Source organism: Loxodonta africana, chromosome 25 (assembly GCF_030014295.1).
Source record: "Loxodonta africana isolate mLoxAfr1 chromosome 25, mLoxAfr1.hap2, whole genome shotgun sequence".
NCBI classification, from domain to species: domain Eukaryota; kingdom Metazoa; phylum Chordata; class Mammalia; order Proboscidea; family Elephantidae; genus Loxodonta; species Loxodonta africana.
Genome location: NC_087366.1, coordinates 64,821,923 through 64,846,704, shown reverse-complemented (window position 1 = coordinate 64,846,704; position 24,782 = coordinate 64,821,923). Strand labels below are relative to the sequence as shown.

At 41.4% G+C, this 24,782-nt stretch overlaps 1 protein-coding gene across 2 annotated transcripts in view; it reads left to right on the top strand.

Annotated features, from left to right (window-relative positions):
- PPP2R5A (protein phosphatase 2 regulatory subunit B'alpha) overlaps positions 1-12,668 on the top strand; it is a 96,472-nt gene extending 83,804 nt beyond the window's left edge. For both annotated transcript variants that reach the window (XM_064276929.1, XM_010601748.3), the window contains exons 7-13: positions 914-1,022; positions 2,136-2,189; positions 8,863-8,913; positions 9,283-9,402; positions 9,707-9,834; positions 10,619-10,720; positions 12,512-12,668. In XM_064276929.1, the coding sequence (XP_064132999.1) occupies positions 914-1,022; positions 2,136-2,189; positions 8,863-8,913; positions 9,283-9,402; positions 9,707-9,834; positions 10,619-10,720; positions 12,512-12,644 (697 nt within the window). In that variant the 3' untranslated portion in view covers positions 12,645-12,668. The remainder of the gene's footprint in view (positions 1-913; positions 1,023-2,135; positions 2,190-8,862; positions 8,914-9,282; positions 9,403-9,706; positions 9,835-10,618; positions 10,721-12,511) is intronic.
- The last annotated feature ends 12,114 nt before the right edge of the window (positions 12,669-24,782 follow it).

Genomic DNA, 24,782 nt, shown 5'->3' with positions numbered 1-24,782 from the left:
AACAACAAAGAAATCTGTCTTGGAAGAAGTGCGGCCAGAATGCTCCTTGGAGGCAAGGGTGGCAAGACTGCATCTTACACACTTTGGACGTGTTGTCAGGAGGTATCAGTCCCTGGAGGAAGGACATCATGCTTGGCAGAGTACAGGGTCAGCAGAAAAGAGGAAGACTCTCAACGAGGTGGATTGACACAGTGGCTACAACAGTGGGCTCAAACATAACAACGACTGTGAGAATGGCTTAGGACCAGGCAGTGTTTCGTTCCGTTGTACATATGGCCACTATGAGTCGGAACTGACTCGACGGCACCCACAAAACAACAACAACAACAACAACATGATATTTAGAGAATGATTATGGAGAGAACTACTTCTTAATTTCAGACCCTCAACAAAATAAGAACATAATTAAAAATGTATTTCAGAAAACACTGAGAATTCTAACAAGACAATATCGTGTTGTTGACTCCCCTGCAGCTTTAGGAAGGAAAAATGAAGACAACAAGGTATAAACGAAGTGACAGGCTTTATGGAAAACAAAGATAAAAATTACCTAAATCCCGTTGCCATCCAGTTGACTCCAATTCATAGCAACCCTATAGGACAGAGTAGAACTGCCCCATAGGGTTTCCAGGGAGTGGCTGTTGGATTCGAACTGCTGACCTTTTGGTTAGCAGCCAAGCTTTTAACCTAGTGGGTCATTAATCGACAGTCCTAGTTTCCTTTTGGTTTCATTGAATGACTTAGAGGACAGACTGCAAAGTGAATTCTTTCTCAAGTAGTTTACTCGTAGGTGAGTCAGCCATACAACACCAGGATTGGAGCAGAGCACTGTTTCTTACGTGGATCATGGGAAAAATAACTTTCAGAAGGAAAGTAATAGGTACCTAACCTTCCTCTGCCTTTTTCCCTCCAGTATTATCAATGGCTTTGCGCTGCCGCTGAAAGCAGAACATAAACAGTTCCTGATGAAGGTTCTCATTCCTATGCACACTGCAAAAGGGTTAGCTTTGTTTCATGCTCAGGTAAGTTTCAGAAAAAGTTCAAAAAAAATTAATATTGTTTCAAAGACTGAAATACTGAGATGACAGTTTTAAATATAATTAAGCAATTTGTAAATTACCCCAAACATATTTTATTATATCAATATTAAAGTATTGTGATATTTAGTATTATTAAATAAGGTCAATATACTTTAAGTGTAGATATACTAAAGATAATATCAAATTCGCTTACTTTCTAGTTCAGGTCCTGCCTGACCTAATTAACTATATGATTTTGAGTAAATCCCACATATCTGCAGACTGTTCCTTCCAGTTCAGATAACCTCGTTACCCGCTGCTGTCATATAGCGACCCTGTAGGACAGAGTAGAACTGCCCCGTAGTTTCTAGGAGTGCCTGGTGGATTTGAACTGCCAGCCTTTTGGTTAGCAGCCGTTAGTAGCTCTTAACCGCTAAGGCACCAGGGTTTCTGATAATCTAGTCAGAGAGTGATTTCTGTGTCCTCTGCTGACATTTAGAGAATACAGGTAGCCCCCATCTCACGATGAGGTTCCGCTCCGATGCCTCCATCCTAAGTCAGTCCTGACTGAAGTGGAATGCCTCATTTTTTTTTTTTGGAAGTCTTCATTGTTATTGCCCTTTATTACCAGTATCTTCGTAAATCCCATCATCTTTCGGCTCTGGGGGTTGGCATGAAAGTGATAACGTCAGCACATTGTGTGCTACAACACTGTGTAGTAGACATCACTAACAACAAGGTGTGTAAAAATGGTTGTAAGTGCGGTTTGTCGTAACTCGGATATGCCTAAGTCGGGGGCTACCTGTAATACCGTATTCTCCACATAGACATATATGTAGAAACATGCTGAAAAACTAAAATGTTAGCTTTATTCTTATTTCAGTTAATTTTATATTCAAAAATTAGTACTAAAGAACATTCTCTTTTTTGAACTAGAAGTTACTTTAAAGGTTAAAAAGTTGCGTAGTTGTGAGTATATTCATTTTTACATTTTGAAATAAGTTAAAATACAAACTTGTGAAAGTGAGGTAGTCATTTTTGTTGGCTAACTTTTTAAATCCTGCCTCTGAATGTGATTTTCCTCAGTAACATTTATAAACCTTCTCTTCGTTTCAGCTCGCCTACTGCGTGGTGCAGTTCCTGGAGAAAGATGCAACCCTGACAGAACCAGTAAGTGTTGTATTGATTTCTGTGTTTTTCGTCTACCTCGTAGCTTTCTTTATAGCCCTTTAGACTAGTCAAACAGTAGTAGGAATGTACTTGGAGCTAAAATCATGAAGAAGAAATGTGAGGTTCATCTACATCCAGAGAGTTGGGTTGGGAGAAGCAGGACGTTGTCGTAAGCTCTGTGTCTTGAATAAACAACTCGGATTTAGGTTAATGTTTACACAGTGGTTGAGATGTATGGTGTGGCACTGGTGACCACAGTTTGGCATTTTATATACGTGGTATTGTAGGTGCTGGTGATGTTTTTAATGTTCATTCATCTTCTAGAATTTAAGTGTACCATGACGGTCCGGGAAACCCTGGTTGCGCAGTGGTTAAGTGCGACGGCTGCTAACCAAAAGGTCAGCAGTTCGAATCCACCAGGAGTTCATTGGAAACTTGATGGGGCAGCTCTACTCTGTCCTATATATAGGGTCGTTATGAGTCGGAATGGACTCGATGGCAGTGGGTTTCGGTGAGGGTCCCAAAACTATTCCCTTGTTTTTTGTTTTTTTGGGGGAGTATGATTTTCCCTCTTGTTAGTGATAAACCACGTGATAGGGGCTGAAAACATTTCCTTGCCTTTGGTGATTAGATAACCTTGGAATAAAGGTTGTTGATGAGTCAGCACACCATTTCAGTTTTGAATGCTACTGCTTATTTGCCTGTAAAATGAAGATGTAGGAAAGAGTAAAAGGTTAATTAATTGTCATGAAAATTAACTGAAGATTCAAGAATAACAAAAGATGAGGTAAGGTGAAATGGGTAGAAAAATAAAAGCATAGAACACTCTTGGCATTTTAAATCTAAATAGTTAAGCTAAGATCTTAACAAATAGCAAAGGGTTTGAGGAACTAAAATTATAAAATTTTCTATAAAGGACCTTCTGAGGTTCTTAGGAGTGCTTGAAAAAATTATGTGCTTAATATTCTTCCTTTGACTTGAACTTTGTGTAAAGAAACAAAAGATATTTTCCACTCCTTGATTTTGGGAATTTTTAGACTTTTAGACTCACAGTTCTTTCTGGAAAACAACTGAAAACCATTTTAAAAGACGAATCAGGGATGTTAGAAGCCCAGTACTTATATGTGAAACCACATAAACCTCTAAAGTAGATTAAAACTTAGTACAAATCAGTGTTGTTGTAGTGTAAAAAATAACCAAGTTTAGTAAAGCAAAAAGAAAGTTTTATTTGGCATATATTCAAAAAGACAAAGTTGAGAAGCAGACAAGCGTGCTGCCACAGCCACATCTGCCCAAGTCCAGAGAATATTACAGAATAAACAAGAATGGGAAAATGGACAAGCACGCTGCCACAGCCACATCTGCCCGAGTCCAGAGAATATTACAGAATAGACAGAGGTGGGAAAACGGACAAGCACGCTGCCACAGCCACGTCTGCCTGAGTCCAAGGAAGGTTACAGAATCATCAGTATATATTAACACTACAGAACAGGCAAAACCACTGAAAGCTTCACCTTTTCACAGATCAGCTAGAAACTGTGATCCTACATTTTGAATTGTCCCTCTCGACAATCATTGGTACAGGTTTCAGTAACAACAGTCAGGAGGGTCTTCATTGGTCCAGCAAATTTCTGTTCACTACATGTTAACAGAAAAAGCTAAGAGTGGAAAGTCTTTTGTGTTCTGGTATATGTGAAAGTTTCCCTAAAAGATACTTTTCAAGATTCTTCTATCAATTGTCTTTGTCCCAGGGCCCAGTTGATGTGTCCTTGTGAGCCCAGCTTCAGCTGGGTCACATTCTCCACGCTCAAGGACAGGGAATAATGACTCCAATATTATTTCCTAAATCAATGTTAAGTCCCATGAGAATTCAGAAAAAGAAAACCCATAATTCATGATCGATGCTTGGTAAATAGTAAACAAATGTAATTTTACTTAAGTAAATTTGAGGTGGATAGGGAAGATAGACGATTTCTTTTTAGAGAGTGGAAGATCAGGAAGAGAGATGATGGTCAGGTACCTGGTTTCGGGGAGCTGAAATGCTAGAAATAGGAGCAGGATGAGGAGATAATAAGGTAAAGCCCAGATTAACAAAGGGAAATCTTTCTCAATTCATAAAGAGATCTTGCAGTTTATACTGTGGGCTATTCTAACACCAAAATTATGGCCATATTATTTGGGTTTATTCTTAGTACTCATTTTCTGGAAACCTGGTATCTTAGTTACCTAGTGCTGCTAAACAGAAATACTGCAAGTGGGTGGCTTTAACAAACAGAAATTTGTTTTCTCAGTTTAGGAAGCTAGAAGGCGGGATTCAGGGCCCCAGCTCTAGAGAAAGGCTTTCTGTCTCTGCTGGGTTTGGGGAAAGGCTCTGGGTTCTTTGGTGATCCTCACGTGGTTTGGCATCTACCTACATCCCTGCCTCTTTAGTCTGTTCCTTTTGTATCTAAAGAGATTGATTTAAGACACACCCTACACTAATACTGTCTCATTAACATCACAAAGAAAATCATTCCCAAATGGGATTATAACCACAACAGGGGTTAGCACTTACAACTCAGTATATTTGAGGGACACAGTTCAGTCCATAACACCTGGCATCTATATCCAAAAAAAAAAAAAATTTTTTTTTTTAAGCCTCCTACAAATTATAAATAAGTCGGAGTTTTGGCTCGTTTATTACATTCCTCTCTGTGTATCTAAATCTTTCATTGAAATTATTTTCTAAAATGGAAATGGCTTTGTTTTTTCTATTTTTACAAGTAAGGTGTGTTAAATTGATTTGCACAGTACAAAAACATATAAAGCACAGTGTGAAAGTTCCCTGTGACCTTGTACCTAGAGATAGCCGTATAAGTTGGTGCATATATTTCTAGACATTTTTTTCTACACATATATATTCGTTTGTAGGTTAAACAGTAGGATAGTGTTGACCAGGTTTTTTCACCTCTTAATACAACACAGCTATCTTTCCATATCAGTTGGCTTCGTTTTTTCACTGGTAGCGTTAATTTCCATTGTACAGATCACTCTAATGTATTTAATCAATCCTCTGTTAATGGAGGAAACCTGGCGGTGCAGTGGGTAAGTGATTTGGCTGCATACCAAAAGGTCCACAGTTCAAATCCACCAGCTGCTCCTTGGAAACCCTCTGGGGCAGCTCTACTCTATCCTCTAGGGCCGATTTGGGTTGGAATTGACTTGATGGCAACAGGTTTGGTTTTTTGGTTTTCTGTTAATGGATACTTATTTGAAGGAGCCCTGGTGGCATAGTGGTTAAAGTGCTTTGCTGCTAACCAAAAAGTTGGTGATTTGAACCCACCACCCGCTCCATGGGAGAAAGCTGTGGCAGTCTGCTTCCGTAAAGATTTACAGCCATGGAAACTGTGGGGCAGTTCTACTCTGCCCTGTGGGGTTGCTATGAGTAGGACTCCACTGGACGGCAGTTGGGGTTTGTTTTTGTTTTTTTTTTTTTTCCGTTTTTGAGTTAGAGTTTCTCACTGCTGAAAATATGCTGCTGGGTGAGGCCATTTTGGGGAGTGCAGGAATTACTCTATACCATCTGTGGTAGTAGTTACAAAGATCCACACGCCTATAAAAACTCTTAGAACTGTACACCAAAAATAGAAAAAATAATTTTAACTGTATGTAAACTTTTAAAAATAAAAACGTTTTAAAAAGTCCACGTTGTTGGGTCAAAGGATACATACAAATTTTAACATATTCCAAGTGGCCTTCCGCAAAGATTGCACAATTTAATAATATCCCAGTCCAGAGTGTGAAAATGCCTGTTTCCCTCACCTTAGCCAGTACTGAATATTAAGCTTCTTAAGTCTTTGCTAGTCTAGGAGGCGTGGAGTTTTATTTTCATTGGCTCTTTATTACAGGGACCGAGCCATCCTTTATATGTTTATTGATCATTTCTGTTTCTTTGTCATTTGCCTACTTTTAAACCTTCCCCTTTTATAGTTTGCAAATATTTTTTTCCACTTGAGGTTTTTCTTTAAACTTTTGAATATATTGTTTTTAATCTTTGCCTTACAGAATAAAATATTTTTTTAGTGTAGTAAAATTCATTATGGCTTCTAGCCTTGATGTCATGCTAAGAGAAATCTTTCTACTCCCTGAGTTTATAGAAACATTCTCTAGTATAGCTACTGGATATTTTAGACCTTCTCAATATTTTAGGGCGCCCTGGCGGCACAGTGTTTAAGAGCTGAGGCTGCTAACCTAAACCTCTAAGTCTTTATTTCCTCTGTATCCGTGTGTTAGCACTGCCGTAACAAATAACCACAAACTTAGTGGCTTAATAAAAATGCAGAGATTTATTCTCTCACAGTTCTGGAGGCCGGAGTCTTAAGTGAAGGTGTTGGAAAGGCTGTGCTCCCTCTGGAAGCTCTAGAGCAGACTCTCTTCCTTGCGTCTTCCAGCTTCTGCGGCTCCAGATGTCCTTGGCATGTGGCCAAGTCACTCCGGTGGCTGCCTCCGTGGTCACATTTCCACCCGCCTTCTGTCTCTCCTCTGTGTGGCCCTTTGAGGACACTTGTCACAGGGTCCAGGGCCCACCCACAGAAGCGAGGATGTCCCACCTCTCAATCTGTAACTTCATTACATCTGCAAAGACCTTTTTTCCAAAGAGAACCACATTCACAGGTTCTGGAGATTAGGATATGGACGTATTTGGTGGGGGCGGGGGGTGGTCAACATTCAACCCACTGTACCATCCAAAATTGATTTTTGTGTGTGATAAGGGTGAAGAACTGTATTAGTTTTCTATTACTGCATAACAAATTACCACAGAACTTACCGGCTTAAAATAATAAGCATTTATTATCTTGTACTTCCTGTGGATCAGGAATCTGGGCACAGCTTAGCTGGGTCCTCTGCCACAGGGTCTCCTAAGGCTGCAGTCCTAGTGCTGGCTAGGGCTTGGGTCTCACATAATGGCTCAGGTGGTGAAGGACCTGCTTCCAGGTTCAGGTTCACAGGATTGTTGGCTGGATTCAATTCCTCGAGTGCTGTTGGAATAAGAGCCTGAGTTCCTAGCTGGCTGTTGGCTGGAGACCACTCTCAGTTCCTTGTCTACATGGGCCTGTCCAACATGGTAGCTGCTTCCTCAAAGCTTGCAAGCCAAGAAGGCAATAAAGTCTGTCGCTTGTTGTTAAGTGCTCTCGAGTCAGTTTCGACTCATAGCAACCCTATAGGACAGAGTAAAACTGCCCCCTAAGGTTTCCAAGGAGCAGGTGGTGGATTTGAACTGCTGACCTTTTGGTTGGCAGCCAGGCTCTTAACCACTGTGCCACCAAGGCTCCAAAGTCTGCAAGCAAGATGGAAATCACAATCTTTTGTAACCTGCTCATGGAAGGCAGTCCGTCACTTTTATCACATTCTCCTGGCTAGAAGCAAGTCACTAGACCAGCTCACACTCAAGGGCAGGGGATTGGGGACACAAGGGGGCAATACCAGGAGACAGGGATCATGGGGGATCATCTTAGAGGTCTGCCTTCCCTGCCTTCAAAAAAAAAAAAAAGTTCTTGGCTATTTGCGTACATTTGTAGATTTTTAGAATAAATACTTCAATTGGTATTTGATTGAACTTAAATTTATGGATTAAATAGAGGAGAAAGTGTACAGTATTAAATTACTTCATCTGTTTGTAGTCTTTCATGATCTTCAGTAAAGTTTTACTTTTCTTCATGTCTTAAGCATTTCTTGCAAATTTTCTTACTGGGTTGGTACCAGATCAGTATTCTTCCCGGTTTTAATTTGATTGTTTGTCATTACCAGACCAGACTAATAACTCTGAAATGCACTTTAAAAGGCTGTCAAAGATATATTTCCCCATAAGCACCAGGCCCAGATGGCTTTACAGCCTGTTTGTAAAACCATTATGCAAGGTCATTGCTGGTGTTTTCTGATAAATGCTTAGTTCTAGCTTCCTAAACTTTTATCAGAACATACAGTAAATAAAAAATATCAGGTGACTCCAGAATCTTTTAAGATGATCACATAGATTTGTTTTTTCCTTTAACCTCTAAATACGAGTTGAACCATCCTGGCATTTCTGGAATAACTTATAATTGGGCTTGCAGCAGCATTCTGTAAATAGACTGTTGGATTCAGTTTAGTACAGTTTTTTGCAACTACGTTCATTTAAATCCATGGTCCGTTTCTTGTATTTTGCTTCGTTTTGGTTATCAGGGTTGTTCTAGCTATGAAATGGGAAATTTTCTGGCTTTTTCTGTGTTTCATAATGGTTTAAATAACAGGAGTTACCTGTCCCTAAAAGTTGCTCTCTAAAATAACCTCCCCACCAAGTTGGTAGTGAGGACCCCACGAAGTTACTATCATATTTTCCTTTTTCTTCATAGCACTTACTACTATTAAAATTACTGTATTTTATTTTTAATTGCTCACTTATTAGAATGTAAGGTCCATGAAATGAGGGACTTAATCTGTCTTGTTCACCACTGTGCCCGTACCATCTAGAACAGTATCTGGTACATAATAGGCCCTCTTTATTGAACTAATAAAAATCTAAAGCTGAGCAGAAAGTCTGGGTATACACTTAAATATTAAATAATATTGATCTGCTTTAGAATGAATATTGATATAATCACAGCAATTGAAAATTACGTTGTGTAACTCATGTTAACCTTTTCCTTTTTTGCAGGTGATCAGAGGATTGCTAAAATTTTGGCCAAAAACATGCAGTCAGAAAGAGGTGGGCTTTGTTCATTAAATGTAGCGTATTTTATTAGAGGAAACCCTGGTGGCGTAGTGGTTAAGAGCTACAGCCGCTAACCAAAAGGTTGGCAGTTTGATTCTACCAGGCTCTCTTTTCAAGTCCAGGGCTAAAAGCCATGATTCTTTGGGACTGGCTCTCCTGACCCTGCAACAGAGCAGCCGCCTTTCTGTAAGGGCTCGGGAGACCCGGCAGGTCGCTGTGTACTGCGTTAAACTGCACGCGCCATCCAGACCTTTTTGCTCACTGTGTCATTTGTAGATTAACCATGTCATTTGTATGGTTTCTGTATTAACATCGGATATTATTTTGTCATTATGTTCCTAATAGAAAATTTTTTCAACCTAGGTGATGTTTTTAGGAGAAATTGAAGAAATCTTAGATGTCATTGAGCCAACACAGTTCAGAAAAATTGAAGAGCCGCTTTTTAAACAGATATCGAAGTGCGTATCCAGCTCTCATTTTCAGGTGTGTTTTCAGCGATACCATTTTGATTTTATACTGTTCTTTCTTTTGGTTTTGACGTCTCTAAATGTCTTTTTAGGTCGCCGTTTGGTTTTGACGTCTAAATGTCTTTTAGAGGTTGCCGTTTGGTTTTGACATCTCTAATGTCTTTGTAGGTCGCCGTTTGGTTTTGACATCTCTAACGTCTTTGTAGGTCGCTGCTTGGTTTTGACGTCTCTAACGTCTTTGTAGGTCGCCGTTTGGTTTTGACGTCTCTAATGTCTTTGTAGGTCGCCGTTTGGTTTTGACGTCTCTAATGTCTTTGTAGGTCGCTGAGAGGGCTTTGTACTTCTGGAATAATGAATATATTCTCAGTTTAATCGAGGAGAACATCGACAAAATCCTGCCAATTATGTTTGGCAGTTTGTACAAAATCTCCAAAGAACACTGGAATCCGTAAGTACCTTTTATGCTGATCGTGTCTTCTTGTGTTGTGTGTGTTAGCATTTTTGTCATTTGATCTTCTAACGCATACATGAAATCTATGCAGATTCGGAACTTATTCAAAGGTTAACACCACCTAACTTTGTTCTGTATTTTCTGTAAATATAGCTTTATAAGGTTGTACATGTATGTATCTGTATGCTCCTTAATATGGTCCTAATTTCAACTTAAAATCGCAAATCTCCTTGAAAGTAGCACTTACCTGGTATAACATTCTTCACCCATGTATGGTGGAACCCTGATTGGTAAGACCAGTCCTCATCTGTGGAGGGTGCACCCACCTTTCAGGCTGATGCAGAGCTGTGTGGATCTACACCCAGCTGTAGCCTCACCTCCACAGATAGCACCATCCCAGGGAAAGCTGAACTGCTAGAAGGCCATATACGGGGAATTTAGGATGCATATATTACCTGACTTCTGTAAGATCCTTTTTATCCTGCTTTCTACTTTTCTTCTTACAAATTATTGTAGTTTGATCTTTTTTATCTTTAATACTGTTACTCAGGGTCTTAGATAGGAGACCCTAGAACAGAAATGAAGATAACCAGATATTTTTAGCTATCACCACTTACTGTGAAATCTTGAGCAAAGTACTGAACCTCTTGAGCCTCAGTTTCATCATCTCTGAAATGGATTAAACACATCAGCCAATATCAGTCCCTTTAGAGAGGACACTGTTACAGTTCCTGTCTGTCAGCAGCAGCAGTAACCCCGCACTGGCTTATTTTCATTTTAGGACCATTGTAGCGCTGGTATACAATGTGCTGAAAACGCTAATGGAGATGAATGGCAAGCTTTTTGATGACCTTACTAGCTCATACAAAGCTGAAAGACAAAGGTATTTGCTATTTTGAATTACCGAATTATTGCATGTTAGATTAATCGAATGAGATTCAGTTCAGTAAGGTATCTAAGTTAAAAACATAATGTTTAAGAAGTCAGTTACATTAAGCATTACTATTTTAAAGTCTCTAAACTCTTTAAGTCATTTCCAGATAAACTAGTGCCAATATTTTTATTAATTTGTTGAGCAGAAATTACAATGACATTTGTTGTTTAAAGCTGCTCTATAATGTACTTGCTTAAAGTCAGATTATAATTAAAGGTGGATCATAAATCCTGTCTGTCTCATTCTTGGCCTTGGTTTTCATCACACTGGTAGCGTTTGCATTGTAAAATACAATTTATATTGATTTTTAGATGTTAATTTTTACAGTTAGGTTTCCTGTTCTTACATTTATGAAAGTTGTTGTCCACGTGGGCTTTCACAGTGAGCTCTACTGGTCAGCTGATCCTTGCAGGATAACTTGGTAATTTTTTAGCTGCATATTTTAACAACGTGGTGTTTTGAAGTCAGCCTAGTTCCCTTTTGGGCAGAGGGAACTCTTGCAATGATGTGCCTGCAGCTCAGAGTTTAACATTTTTCTCCTTGCAGTAAAATACAAAGAAAAAATGATAGCACACATCAGCCTTTAGGAAAATGGCTTAGTAATTATCTTTTTGAGAATTTGATAAATTACTACCCAATAGTCTTAAAAATCACTTCCTTCTCATGTATTTATTTAAACTTAAGAAGGTGGACAGTGACTGCTGTACCTGCGCCCACCTATTATTTGAGGATAATAGTTATTTACTTGTAATAAGTGTATTAGTATATAGTTACCTATTTAGAAAAGCTGATATATTTTTACTACAGATTCCTAGTTATGGTTTTCTTGTGGCAAGCAGAGAAAGCATCCTGTCCCATCCGTCAGCTTAGTGCATTCTTTCCTTTAAATAGCAGCTTTTAGGAAGGAATAGGAACTGGGTACATGGTTTGAGCCCCAGGAGGCAATGGAAAGAAAGAAATGATGGTTAGAATCATATGAAACTTACATTTGAAAAGTGTTTATTCACAGTTGTGAATAAACTGAAAAATCAGTTGTTACCGTATCTGCATAAACCCACACCTTTGTCTCCTTAAAATCATATACGTATAACCACAGAAGTGTAAGTCCTTTTACACAGTCATAGGGCCTTTCAGAATAGTTTGGTCCAAATTATTCAGGGTTGTTTTCCTTAGAATCGAAATGAACTAATTGAAACAACATTCCTTTTTTATTTTTTTTGGAGAGAGAGATTTTTCAAACTTAAAGTTTTAGTTTTACATGTAAGAGACAGAAGATCGAGGCTGAGTCTGGCTAGGGGCTAGACAAGTGCTGCAGAGCCCCCTCTGTGAGTGGAAAGGGCTCCAGGGACCTAGTGGCCGTGCCCTTCAGTCTGTGTTGGCGAGAGTGACTGTGACTGCCCCAGCGCCCACACGAGAGAGGTTTACGTGAGAAAGTTAACACAAAAGTAGTTTGTAAAGGGTAAAGCAGAAACAGTGGGGCGGTGAGGATAGTGTGGGAGAGTGGGGACTGTCAGCTGGTCTGGGAGACATGCAGATTTAATAATTACGTTTAGAGGAGTACCCGCAGGAATACCCGCAGGAAGCCAGGTGCTCCAGGTGACTGAACTTCAAGACTGTCTTAGAGGAACTTCAGTGAGTGTGGGTGAACAGTGTCTTCTCCAGCAAACTGCCAAATATAGTACCTTTCTTTAGGTTCTGAAATAAAAATGTCTCATTACAAAAATTTTGGTTTGTCTACAGAGAGAAAAAGAAGGAATTGGAACGTGAAGAATTATGGAAAAAGTTAGAAGAGCTAAAGCTCAAGAAAGCTCTAGAAAAGCAGAACAGTGCTTACAACATGCACAGTATTCTCAGCAGTACAAGTGCTGAGTAAAAAAAAAAAAAAACGCCTGCCACCTCTGCTGGATAGGCACAGTTTTGTACACTTTTTTTGAGATATGTAAAAATTGCGAAACAAACCTCATCAGTATAATATAATTAAAAGGCCAACTTTTTTCCTGGCAACTGTAAAGGAAAAAATATATGGACTAAACATAGCCCTGTTTTATCATGGTCACAGTATATTATAACCTTTGTCTAATCATTGATTGGGTCACTTCTGAAGTTTCACAGCAGTGAATGAATTCTGTCTGTGACACGAGTGAGATAATCATGGGAGTGGTGAGAATTATGACTTGAATTCTTTTGATTACATTGCACATAGGTGGTGGCCTGCTCTGTACATTGTTCTCTTTTATAATGTGCTTTTCACATTGCTGCAGACCTTAGTCAGAGTCTAGGAAAAAGAGTATTTCCTAAAATAAAACTAAGGTATAATCTTTCCCTTCCCCTCATCTCTCCCAGAAATGTGATGGAGGGAATTACCTGCACTCTGGAATTTGAGCAGAAAACTTAAATTTCCAGGCTTTTTAAAGCACAAAATATAAATAAAAGCTGGGAAAGTAAACCAAATTATTAAGATTGCTCCTTGTGAATATCTCCCTTCCTCTGCAACTCCCAAGAGTGATGAACGCAGATGAGTAGAGGCAGCGCAGGTGAACAGCTTCTTCTCCATCCATTCCTCCTCTTCCTCTGTCCAAGCTGAAGGCGGGCCTTTCCAGTCCTGACACCCTGCCCTTCCACTAGCCCCTCCTGACCCAGGGGTGGAGACTGGGTCCCACAGTGAGGTGATGCAGACTGCTAGCTGTCACTGCCTGGCTGATGAAAAGGAAATGCAGTAGGCTTTGCCAGAGTTCTGAAAAGGCTGATTGTAGAGGTGTTGTATGTTTTTATCTTGGTCAAGTATTTCTCATATATTTTGTTATCAGAGTACCATTCCAATCTCTTAACTTGCAGTTGTGTGGAAAACTGTTTTGTAACAAAAGATCTTCACTGGGGGATTGAGCAGCATTTAATAAAGTCTATGTTTATATTTTGCCTTATGTCATCTTTGTTTTTTTAGCTCAAAGCTTAAGCATTCAGAAGTCTGCTCCCCTTGACACGTATTATACATATGTGTATACTTGGACATTTTTAAGACAAATTGTGGGATGTATTCTAAAATTCTGGGTTTTAGGATATCTTTCCATCTTCCTTCATATCCCTGTATATTCAGAGGATAGGTTTAACTTACTTAAAATGTTTTAATTAAAATAGACCAAGGAAGATAAATCTCATAATCCATAATAATAACAGTGGTGTTTTTGTTTTGTTTTTTGTTGAAGGAGGAAGGAAGAATGTGACAGAGTCTGAAGTCAGACATGGTTATAAAGTGTCTTCAACTACTGATGTTTATTCAGCCTTCTTTAACATCCGTTAAAAATCTCTAGTACATTTCTGCACATCACTCCTGGGTCAGCGTGAAGCAGCTCCTTTTGCTATCTGTGGGCCTGAAAGAAACTCTTCCTTTAGGGTCAGTGGCTATCTAGTTATTCTAAAGCACATGTAAGAGGCCACTCAGCTTTCCACAATCCAAAAAATATGGTTTTAGTATAATCATTGGAGCAAATTTTATTAGGTGTTTAAGTAATATTAAAGCGATGTTTTGAGATACAGGGAGTTCCCAGCTTACGATGGGGTTCCATTACAACGACTCCATCATAAGTCCATTTTGACGTAAGTCAAGTACTGCGACGGTTAAGGTTGTGTGTCAGGTTGCCTGGGCTGTGGTTCTCAGTGGTTTGGCAGTTATAACTTGGCAGCTGTGTAATGATGTAATTTGGCAATTTTGTAATGATGTGATCACCCTCCATTTTGTGATCTGATGTCATCATCCATGGATGTGATCTAATGTGATCAGCCAATCAGTTGTAAGGGGAGTTTCCTCGGGGGTGTGGCCTGCATACGACATATATGGGTGTTCTGGCAAAGCTTGCTCTGATGTTGCATCCAATTTGTCATCATTGGACTTGAGCCAGTAGCCTGCCATCTGACTGCCGATTCTGGGATTTATCAGCTTCTGCAGCCCCATGGGCCAGCAGCTTGTCATCTGACTTGCCAATCTTGGGTTCGTCAGCCCCTGCAACCACATGAATCAGGAGAAGCCTCTGGCCTGACACGCGACCCATGGATTTGGGACTTGTCATCCTCTGCGTGAGCCATATCCTTGAGATAAATCTCTCAACATATGTACATACACACTTCACTGGTTTTGCTTCTCTAGAGAACCCCCCCAAAGATCGTTGGTACTGAGAGTGGTTCTAGAGGAACAGAATTATAAGGATGAGTTTTCTGAATTGGTTCTCAAGTCTGGCTAGCCTTAGTGGCACTGATGCCTCTGCCTCCAGTAGCAAAGAGGGCACTAACACATGCCATGAAGTGACAATAGAAATACTCAAAATATCGCCATCGGTGGATCAGATGTTTGTGAGAGCTAAGGCTCTGGATGATTGCATATTTGATAACCTTTCTACAGTTTTGTCAGAATGAGAAGTATAAAGAAGATGGTCGGTCCTGCTTTCGCTAGAACAACTGGCAAAAGAGATGAGCTCAGGGCCTCTCAGAGTCACAGCTCAGTTGCCACATAAAAGGCCTAAAAATTGCCATTCATGCCCTGAAAGTCTCATTTCTTGTAGTAACAGACCTGATATTACTGAAAACCAAACCCAGGGTCTTACTGTAAGAGTGGCTGAATTACAATGCCAATTGAATTCTTGACCTTGAATGACATCTGAAGTTAAAGTGAGGGGGTATCGATTGGGAGGAAATGGGATCCTGAAACTTGGGATGGGGATATATGATCTGAAGAGGGTGCTCCATCTTTGTTTTACCCTCCCAGGTAAAACCATTATTCCTTCCACCCCTATCTGAGATTAACCCAGCTGTGTCTAAAGAGTCTTTGAGAGAACACCTGGGGGCGATGTATAGGACATTGCCAGAAGCAGATCCCTTACAAGACTTAGGTGAATGTCCCCAGGAACCACCCCCACTACCCATTTTTGCTTCTAGACCTATGACTAGACTGAAGTCCCTGTGAGCCCCAAGAGACGAAATACAAAGTATGACCCAGGAGGAGGTATGCTACACTCCAAAAGAGCAGCTTGATTTTTCTCATATATACAAACAGAAACTTGGGGGATATGTGTGAGAATGGATATTAAGGGTGTGGGATAATAGTGCAAGGGACATGAAGATGGATCAGTCTGAGTTTATTGACATGGGCCCACTAAGCACAGATTCTTCGGTGTTTCAGCTCGAGAGGTTAGGAAAGGATCTAATAGTTTATTTGGTTGGATTGCTGAAGCATGGATTACGCAGTGGCCTACGCTAAATCAAGTTGAAGTACCAGATTTGCCTTGGTGTACTGTATAGTAACCGAAGACTTAGGGAAATTGGCATGTTAGAGTGGATTTATCAAATTGGATCCACAGACCCACACAAGGAGTGCCCAGGGGACACACCTTCCACCACAACAGTGAGGAACAAATTTGTAAAGGGAGACCCACTATCTTTGAAGACTGCTGTAAATTGTTATTTTATGTAAGTCAAATTTGACAGTGGGAACAGCCCTAATTGAATTAAGACACATAACTATAATGGGGAGCCCTGGTGGCACAGTGGTTAAGAGTTCAGCTGCTAATGAAAAGGTCAGCAGTTCAAATCCACCAGCCGTTCCTTGGAAACCCTATGGGGCGGTTCTACTGTGCCCTATAGGATTGCTATGAGTTGGAATTGACTTGATGGCAGTTTTTTTTTTTTTTTAACTACAATGGGGTTGAATGGACCCAGTGGTGGAAGCAACCAAGTGGTAGCATTTAATGGCCAAAACCAAGGTGGGCATGGTTACCATAATGAACAGTGGAGTCAAAGTAGTAATCAGAATAGTCTTAACTCATATGGACTTAATGGCATTGACTCCTTAGTCATGGTGTCGTTAGGAAATAGATGGGAAATCTATTTACTTGATGTGTCAAGTGAACAGTAGTTTAACTTAAATCATCAGATTAGAGAGTCAGGGCCACTCAATCAATTCCCAGACTTGAGCAAGTTTACAGACCCACAACCCCTCAGGTCCCCATGAGAAGGACCCCACTACACTGCTAAAGATTTATACTGTTAATCTTGCTCCCAGCCTTCCCCAAAGGGATTTACGACCTTTTACAAGAGAGACTGTTCATTGGAGAAAAGGAAATAATCAGACTTTTGGGATTACTGGACACTGGCTCTGAACTAATTCCAGGAGGCACAAAACATCGCTGTTGCCCACCAGTCAGAGTGGGAGTGTACAGAGATCACGTTATTAATAGTTTTACCTCGGGTTCATCTCACAGTGGGGCCAGGAGGTCCCCAAACCCATCCTGTAGTGATTTCCCTAGGTCCAGAGTGCATGATTGGAATAAACATACTCAGCAACTGGAAGCACCTCCACATGGATCCCTGACGAATAGAGTAAGGGCTATTATGGTAAGAAAAGCCAAGTGGGAAGATAGTAAACCAAAAGCAATGCCACATTCCTGGAGGGATTGCAGAGACTCCTGGCACCATGAAGAGCTTAAAGGATGCAGGGGTGGTGATTCCCACCACATGCCCATTCAACTCTCCTATGTGGCAGAACACAGATGTATCTTGGAGAATGATGGTGAATTAGAGAAAACGTAACCAGGTGGCAACTCCACTGCAGCTGCTGTTCCAGGTGTGGTCTCATCGCCTGAGCAAATTCATGCATCTCCAGCCGTTGATCTGGTCACTGCCTTTTTCTTGATTCCGGTTTCAAAGGATCACTAGGAGCAGTTTGCCTTCACCTGGCAAGGCCAGCAGTGCACCTTCACTTCCCTACTTCAGAGTTACATCAGCTTTCCAGCCCCGTGTCATAATTGAGTCCACAGGAACCCTGGTCACCTTTTCCTTCCACAGATGTCAACACTGATCCATTACATTGACAACGTTATGCTGACTGAACCGAATAAGGAAGAAACGTCAATGACTCTGGACTTATTGGTAAGACATGCTGGAGGGTGAGAAATCTGACAAAACCTCAGGCACCTTCCACCTCAGTGAAAGTTCCAGGAGTCTGGTGGTGTGGGGCACGTCAAGATAGTCCTTCTAAAGTGAAAGGTAAGTTGTTATATCCAGCCCCTCCTACAATTAAAAAGGAGGCACAATGCCTGGTGGGCCTCTTTGGATTTTGGAGGCAACATACTCATTTGAGCATGCAACTCTGGCCTATTTATCAGGTGACTCAAAAAGCTGCTAGTTTTGAGTAGGATCCAGAACAAAAGAAGGCATTCCAACAGATTCAGGGTGCTGTGGAAGCCACTCTGCCACTTGGGCCATATGATCCACCTGATCCAATGGTACTTGAAGTGTCTGTTGCAGATAGAAATGCTATTTGGAGTCTTCTGCAGTCCCCTACTAGTGAATCACAGTGCAGACCCTTAGGATCCTGGAGCAAAGCCCTGCCATCCTCTGCAGAGAACTGCTCTCCTTTTGAGAAACAGCTTTTGGTTTGTTACCGGGTCTTAGTAGAGACTGAACACTTAACCATGGGACACCAAGTCACCACGCGACCTGAGCTGCCCATAGTGAACTGAGTGTTATCTGACCTACAGAGTCATAAAGTTGGACATGCACAGCAGCACTCCGTCATTAAATGGAAGTGGTATGTACGAGATTGGACTCCAGCAGGACCTGATGGAACAAGTAAGTTGCCTGAGGAATTGGCCCAAATGCCCATGGTCTCCACTCCTGTCACATTACCTGCCGTCTCTCAATCAACCATGGCCTCATAGGGAGTTCCTTATGATCAACTAAGGAAGAGAAAACTCATGCCTGATTTACAATGGTTCTGTGTGATAATGCAGGCACCCCTTGAAAGTGGATAGTGGGAGCATTATAGCCCCTTTCTGGGATCTCCCTGAAGGTCAGTGGTGAAGGGAGATCCTCCCAATGGGCGGAACTTTGAGCAGTGCACCTGGTGGAAGTAGAAATGGCCAGATGTGTGATTGTATACTGATTCATGGGCTGTGGTCAGTGGTTTGGCTGGATGGTCAGGGATTTGTAAGGAAATGTGATTGGAAAATCCCTGACAAGGAGGTATGGGGAAGAGGTATGTGAATAGGCCTCTCTGTGCCAAAGAAGTGAAGATATTTGTGTCTCATGTGAATGCTCACTGAAGGGTGACCTTGGCAGAGGAGGATTTTAACAAATGGATAGGATGATGCATTCTGTGGAAACCAGTCATCCTCTTTCGCTCATGAACCAAGTGGCCATGGTGGCACGGGTGGAGGTTATGAATGGGTTCAGCAACACAGACTTCCACTTACCAAGCAAGGCCGACTTGACTACAGCCACTGCCGAGTGCCCAATATGCCAGCAGCAGAGATCAACACTGAGTCCCTGATAGGGCACAGTTCCTCGAGGTGACCAGTCGGCAACCTGGTGACAGGTTGATTACATGGGACCACTTCTGTCATGTAAAGCACAATGCTTCATTCTTACTGAGATAGACACTTACTCTGGATAAGGATTCGCCTTTGCTGCATGCCGTGCTCCTGCCAAAACTACCACCCATGAACCCACAGAATGCCTTATACACTGTCATGGTATCCCACACAGCATTGCCTCAGATCAGGGGACTCAAGTCACAGCAAATGAAGTGCAGCAATGGGCCCATGCTCAGGTAATCCATTGGTCTTAACCATGTTCCCCATCATACTGAAGCAGCTGGCTTAACAGAATGATGGAATGGCCTTCTAAAGACACAATTATGGTACCAGCTAGGTGGCAATACCTTCCAGGTTTGGTGAAATGCTGTCCAGGAGGTTGTATATACTCTAAACCAGCATCCAGTACATGGTCCCGCTTCTCCCACAGCCAGGATTCATGGGTCCAGGAATCAAGGGGTGGAAATTGGAATGATACCACGCATTACCCCTAGTGACCCACTCACAAGATTTTTGCTTCCTGTCCCTGTGACCCTATGCCCTGTGGTCTAGAGGTCTTAGATCCTAAGGGAGAAATGCTCCTACCTGGAGACACCACTGATTCCATTGAACTGGAAGCTAAGAACACCACCCAGCCACTTTGGGCTCCTTATGCCTCTGGATCAACAGGCAAAGAAGGGAATTACTGTAATGGCTGGTGTGATTGATCCTGATTACCGAGAGGAAATCAGATATTACATGATGGAGACAAAGAAGAGTATATCTGGAATTCAGGAGATCCCTTTGGGCATCTCTCAGTATTACCATGCCCTGTGATTAAAGTCAGTGGAAAACTACAGCAACCGAATTCCAACATTAGTACTCATGGCCCAGACCCTTCAGGAATGAAGGAATGGGTGGTGGAAGAAGCTAGGTTCTAAATACCAGCTGTGACCACGTGACCAGTTGCAGAAACGAGGACTGTAATTGTTATTTCCTTCTTTTATTATATGTATATATATGTGTATATGTAAAAAAACCCAAGCCCCCACGTGTCTGTCAGTTTGTCATACTGTGGGGGCTTGTGTGTTGCTGTGTTGCTGGAAGCTATGCCACCGATATTCAGATACCAGCAGGGTCACCCATGGAGGACTGGTTTCAGCTGAGCTTCCAGACTAAGACAGACTAGGAAGAAGGACCCGGCAGTCTACCTCTGAAAAGCATTAGGCAGTGAAAACCTTATGAATAACAGCAGAACACTGTCTGATACAATGCTGGAAGATGAGCCCCCCAGGTTGGAAGGCACTCAAAAGATGACTGGGGAAGAGCTGCCTCCTCAAAGTAGAGTCGACCTTAAAGACGTGGATGGAGTAAAGCTTTCGGGACCTTCATTTGTGGATGTGGCACGACTCTAAATGAGAAGAAACAGCTGCAAACATCCATTAATAATCGGAACCTGGAATGTACAAAGTACGAATCTAGGAAAATTGGAAATCGTCAAAAATGAAATGGAACTCATAAACATCAATATCCTAGGCATTAGTGAGCTGAAATGGACTAGTATTGACCATTTTGAATTGGACAATCATATAGTCTACTATGCTGTGAATGACAACTTGAAGAGGAATGGCGTTTCATTCATCCTCAAAAGAACGTTTCAAGATCTATCCTGAAGTACAACGCTGTCAGTGATAGTATAATATCCATACACCTACAAGGAAGACCAGTTAATATGACTATTATTCAAATTTGCACACCAACCACTAGGGCCAAAGATGAAAAAAATAGAAGATTTTTATCAGCTGCTGCAGTCTGAAATTGATCAAACATGCAATCAAGATGCCCTGATAATTACTGACAATTGGAATGCAAAAGTTGGAAACAAAGAAGGACTGGTAGGTGGAAACTATGGCCTTGGTGATAGAAACAATGCCAGAGATCGAATGATAGAATTTTGCAAGACCAACGACTTCTTCATTACAAATACCTTCTGTCATCAACATAAACGGCAACTCTACACATGGACCTCGCCAGATGGAACACACAGAAATCAAATTGACTATATCTGTAGAAAGAAACGATGGAAAAGCTCAATAGCAGTCAGAACAAGGGCAGGGGCTGACTGTGGAACAGACCATCAACTGCTAATATGCAAGTTCCAGCTGAAACTGAAGAAAATGAGAGCAAGTCCATGAGAGCCAAAATATGACCTCGAGTATATCCCACCTGAATCTAGAGACCACCTGATGAACAGATTTGATGCACTGAACACTAGTGACCGAAGACCAGATGAGTTGTGGGATGACATCAAGGACATCATACATGAAGAATGCGAGAGGTCATTGAAAAGACAGGAAAGAAAGAAAAGACCAAGATGGATGTCAGAGAAGACTCTGAAACTTGCTCTTGAGCGTCAAGCAGCTAAAGGAAGAATTCATGAAGTGAAAAACTGAACAGAAGATCTCAAAGGGCCTCTTGAGAAAACGAAGTATTATAATAACGTGCAAATAGCTGGAGATGGAAAACCAAAAGGGAAGAACACACTCGGCATTTCTCAAGCTGAAAGAACTGAAGAAAAAATTCAAGCCTCGAGTTGCAATAGCGAAAGATTCCATGGGGAAAATATTAAATGACACAGGAAACATCAAAAGAAGATGGAAGGAATACACAGGGTGATTATACCAAAAAGAATTAGTCGATACTCAACCATTTGAAGAGGTGGCATATGATCAGGAACCGATGGTACTGAAGGAAGAAGTCCAAGCTGCTCTGAAGGCACTGGCAAAAGACAAGGCTCCAGGAATTGATGGAATATCAATTGAGATGTTTCAACCAACAGATGCATCGGTGGAGGTGTTCACTCATCTATGCCAAGAAATATGGAAGACAGCTTCCTGGCCAACTGACTAAGATCCATATTTATGCCTATTCCCAAGAAAGGTGATGCCACCAAATGTGGAAATTATAGAACAATGTCATTAATATCAGAAACCCTGGTGGTGTAGTGGTTAAGTGCTACGGCTGCTAAACAAAGGGCCGGTAGTTCTAATCTACCAGGTGCTCCTTGGAAACTCTGTGGGGCAGTTCTACTCTGTCCTATAGGGTCGCTATAAGTTGCAATCGACTCGACAGCACAGGGTTATCATTAATATCACACACAAGCAAAATTTTGCTGAAGATCATTCAAAAACGGCTATAGCAGTATATCAACAGGGAACTGCCAGAAATTCAGGCATTTCAGAAGAGGACGTGGAACCAGGGATATCATTGCTGATGTCAGATGGATCCTGGCTGAAAGTAGAGAATACCAGAAGGATGTTTACCTGTGTTTTATTGACCATGCAAAGGCATTTGACTGTGTGCATCACAACAAATTATGGATAACATCCCAAAGAATGGGAATTCCAGAGCACTTAATTTTGCTCGTGAGGAACCTTTACATAGATCAAGAAGTGGTTGTTCAGACAGAACAAGGGGATACTGATTGGTTTAAAATCAGGAAACGTGTGCGTCAGGGTTGTGTTCTTTCACCATACCTATTCAATCTGTATGCTGAGTAAATAATCCGAGAAGCTGGACTATATGAAGAACGGGGCATCAGGATTGGAGGAAGACTCATTAACAACCTGTGTTATGCATATGACACAACCTTGCTTGCTGAAAGTGAAGAGGACTTGAAGCACTTACTAATGAAGATCAAAGACCACAGCCTTCAGTATGGATTGCACCTCAACATAAAGAAAACAAAAATCCTCACAACTGGACCAATGAGCAACATCATGATAAACGGAGAAAAGACTGAAGTTGTCAAGGATTTCGTTTTACTTGGATGCACAATCAACAGCCATGGAAGCAGCAGTCAAGAAATCAAAAAAAAAAGATGCATTGCATTGGGTAAATCTGCTGCAAAGGACCTCTTCAAAGTGTTGAAGAGCAAAGATGTCACCCTGAAGACTAAGGTGCACCTGACCCAAGTCATGGTATTTTCAATTGTATTATATGCATGTGAAAGCTGGACAATGAATAAGGAAGACCGAAGAACTGACACCTTTGAATTGTGGTGCTGGCGAAGAATATTGAATATACCATGGACTGCCAAAAGAACAAATCTGTCTTAGAAATACAACCAGAATGCTCCTTAGAGGCAAGGGTGGCAAGACTGCGTCTTACCTACTTAGGACATGTTGTCAGGAGGGATCAGTCCGTGAAGAAGGACATCATGCTTGGCAGAGTACAGGGTCAGCAGAAAAGAGGAGACCCTCAACGAGGTGGATTGACGACAGTGGCTGCAACAATGTGCTCAAGCATAACGATTCTAAGGATGGCTCAGGACGGGGCCGTATTTCGTTCTGTTGTGCGTAGGGCTGCTATGAGTCAGAACCAACTTGACAGCACCTAACAACACAGCAACATGTATGTGTATATATAACAAAAACCCAAACCCAGTGCTGCCGAGTCAATTCTGACAGTGACCCTATAGGACAGGGTAGAACTGCCCCATAGAGTTTCCAAGGAGCGCCTGGTGGATTCGAACTGCTAATCCTTTGGTTAGCAGCCATAGCATTTAACCACTATGCCACCATGGTTTCCTTATGTGTGTGTGTGTGTGTATATATATATATACACACGTATATATGTAAAACCAAACCCACTGCCATTGAGTGGATTGACTCATAGCAACACTATAGGACAGAGTAGAATATAGCAATTATTTTTGTTTTCTTCCCTCCCTTATAAAAAGATGTAAATGGGGCTAGTGTGTTTTCAGTTGTACGTTAGTTATAATGTTAGGCAGAAATACGACTTTGTAATTGCCTTTAGAGACTGTATATGGTTTAAGATGTTTACAGGTGCCAAGCTGACAAGGGGTGGACTGTGATGGTTAGGGTTGCATGTCAACTTGGCTGGGACGTGACTCTCAGTGGTTTGGCAGTTATGCAATGGTGTAGTTTGGCAGTTACGTAATGATGCACTCATCCTCCTTTTTGTGATATGATGTAATCATCCTCCATGTGATGTGATCAGCCAATTAGTTGGAAGTTTCCTCGGGTGTGGCCTACATCCTATATATAAATATGTATATATATGGATGTTCTAGCAAAGCTCACTCTGGATCCTGCAAGTGGCTCGTCATCATCTGACCTCCAGTTCTTGGGAGCTAAACCAACAGCCTGCTGTCTGACTGCTGATCAAGGATTCATCTGTTTCTCCAGCCCCATGGGCCAACAGCTTGTCATCGGACCTACCAATCTTGGGTTCATCAGCCCCTGTAACCATGTGAATCAGGCGAAGCCTCCAGCCTGACGCCTGACCCATGGACTTGGGACTTCTCATCGTCCATGGCCACAGGAGCCATTTCCTTGAGATAAATCTCTGTATATATTTACATATACACTTCACTGGTTTTGCCTCTCTAGAGAACTCAGCCTAAGACAAATACCTTTTTTTTTTAGTTTTCATAGCCTAGTATATGGCAGTGTTTTGCATAGTAAACCGTAACAGTGAACATCTGCGTGTGAACGTCTGAGAATGACTAACACGAGGACATTACGTGCTGCACCACCGTATGCAGTACAGATTACTAGATGTACAAAAACATGCAATTCGTCCTAACTAGAATACATCGTAAGTCAGGGACTACCTATAGTTTAAAAAAAAAAAAAACCACAAAC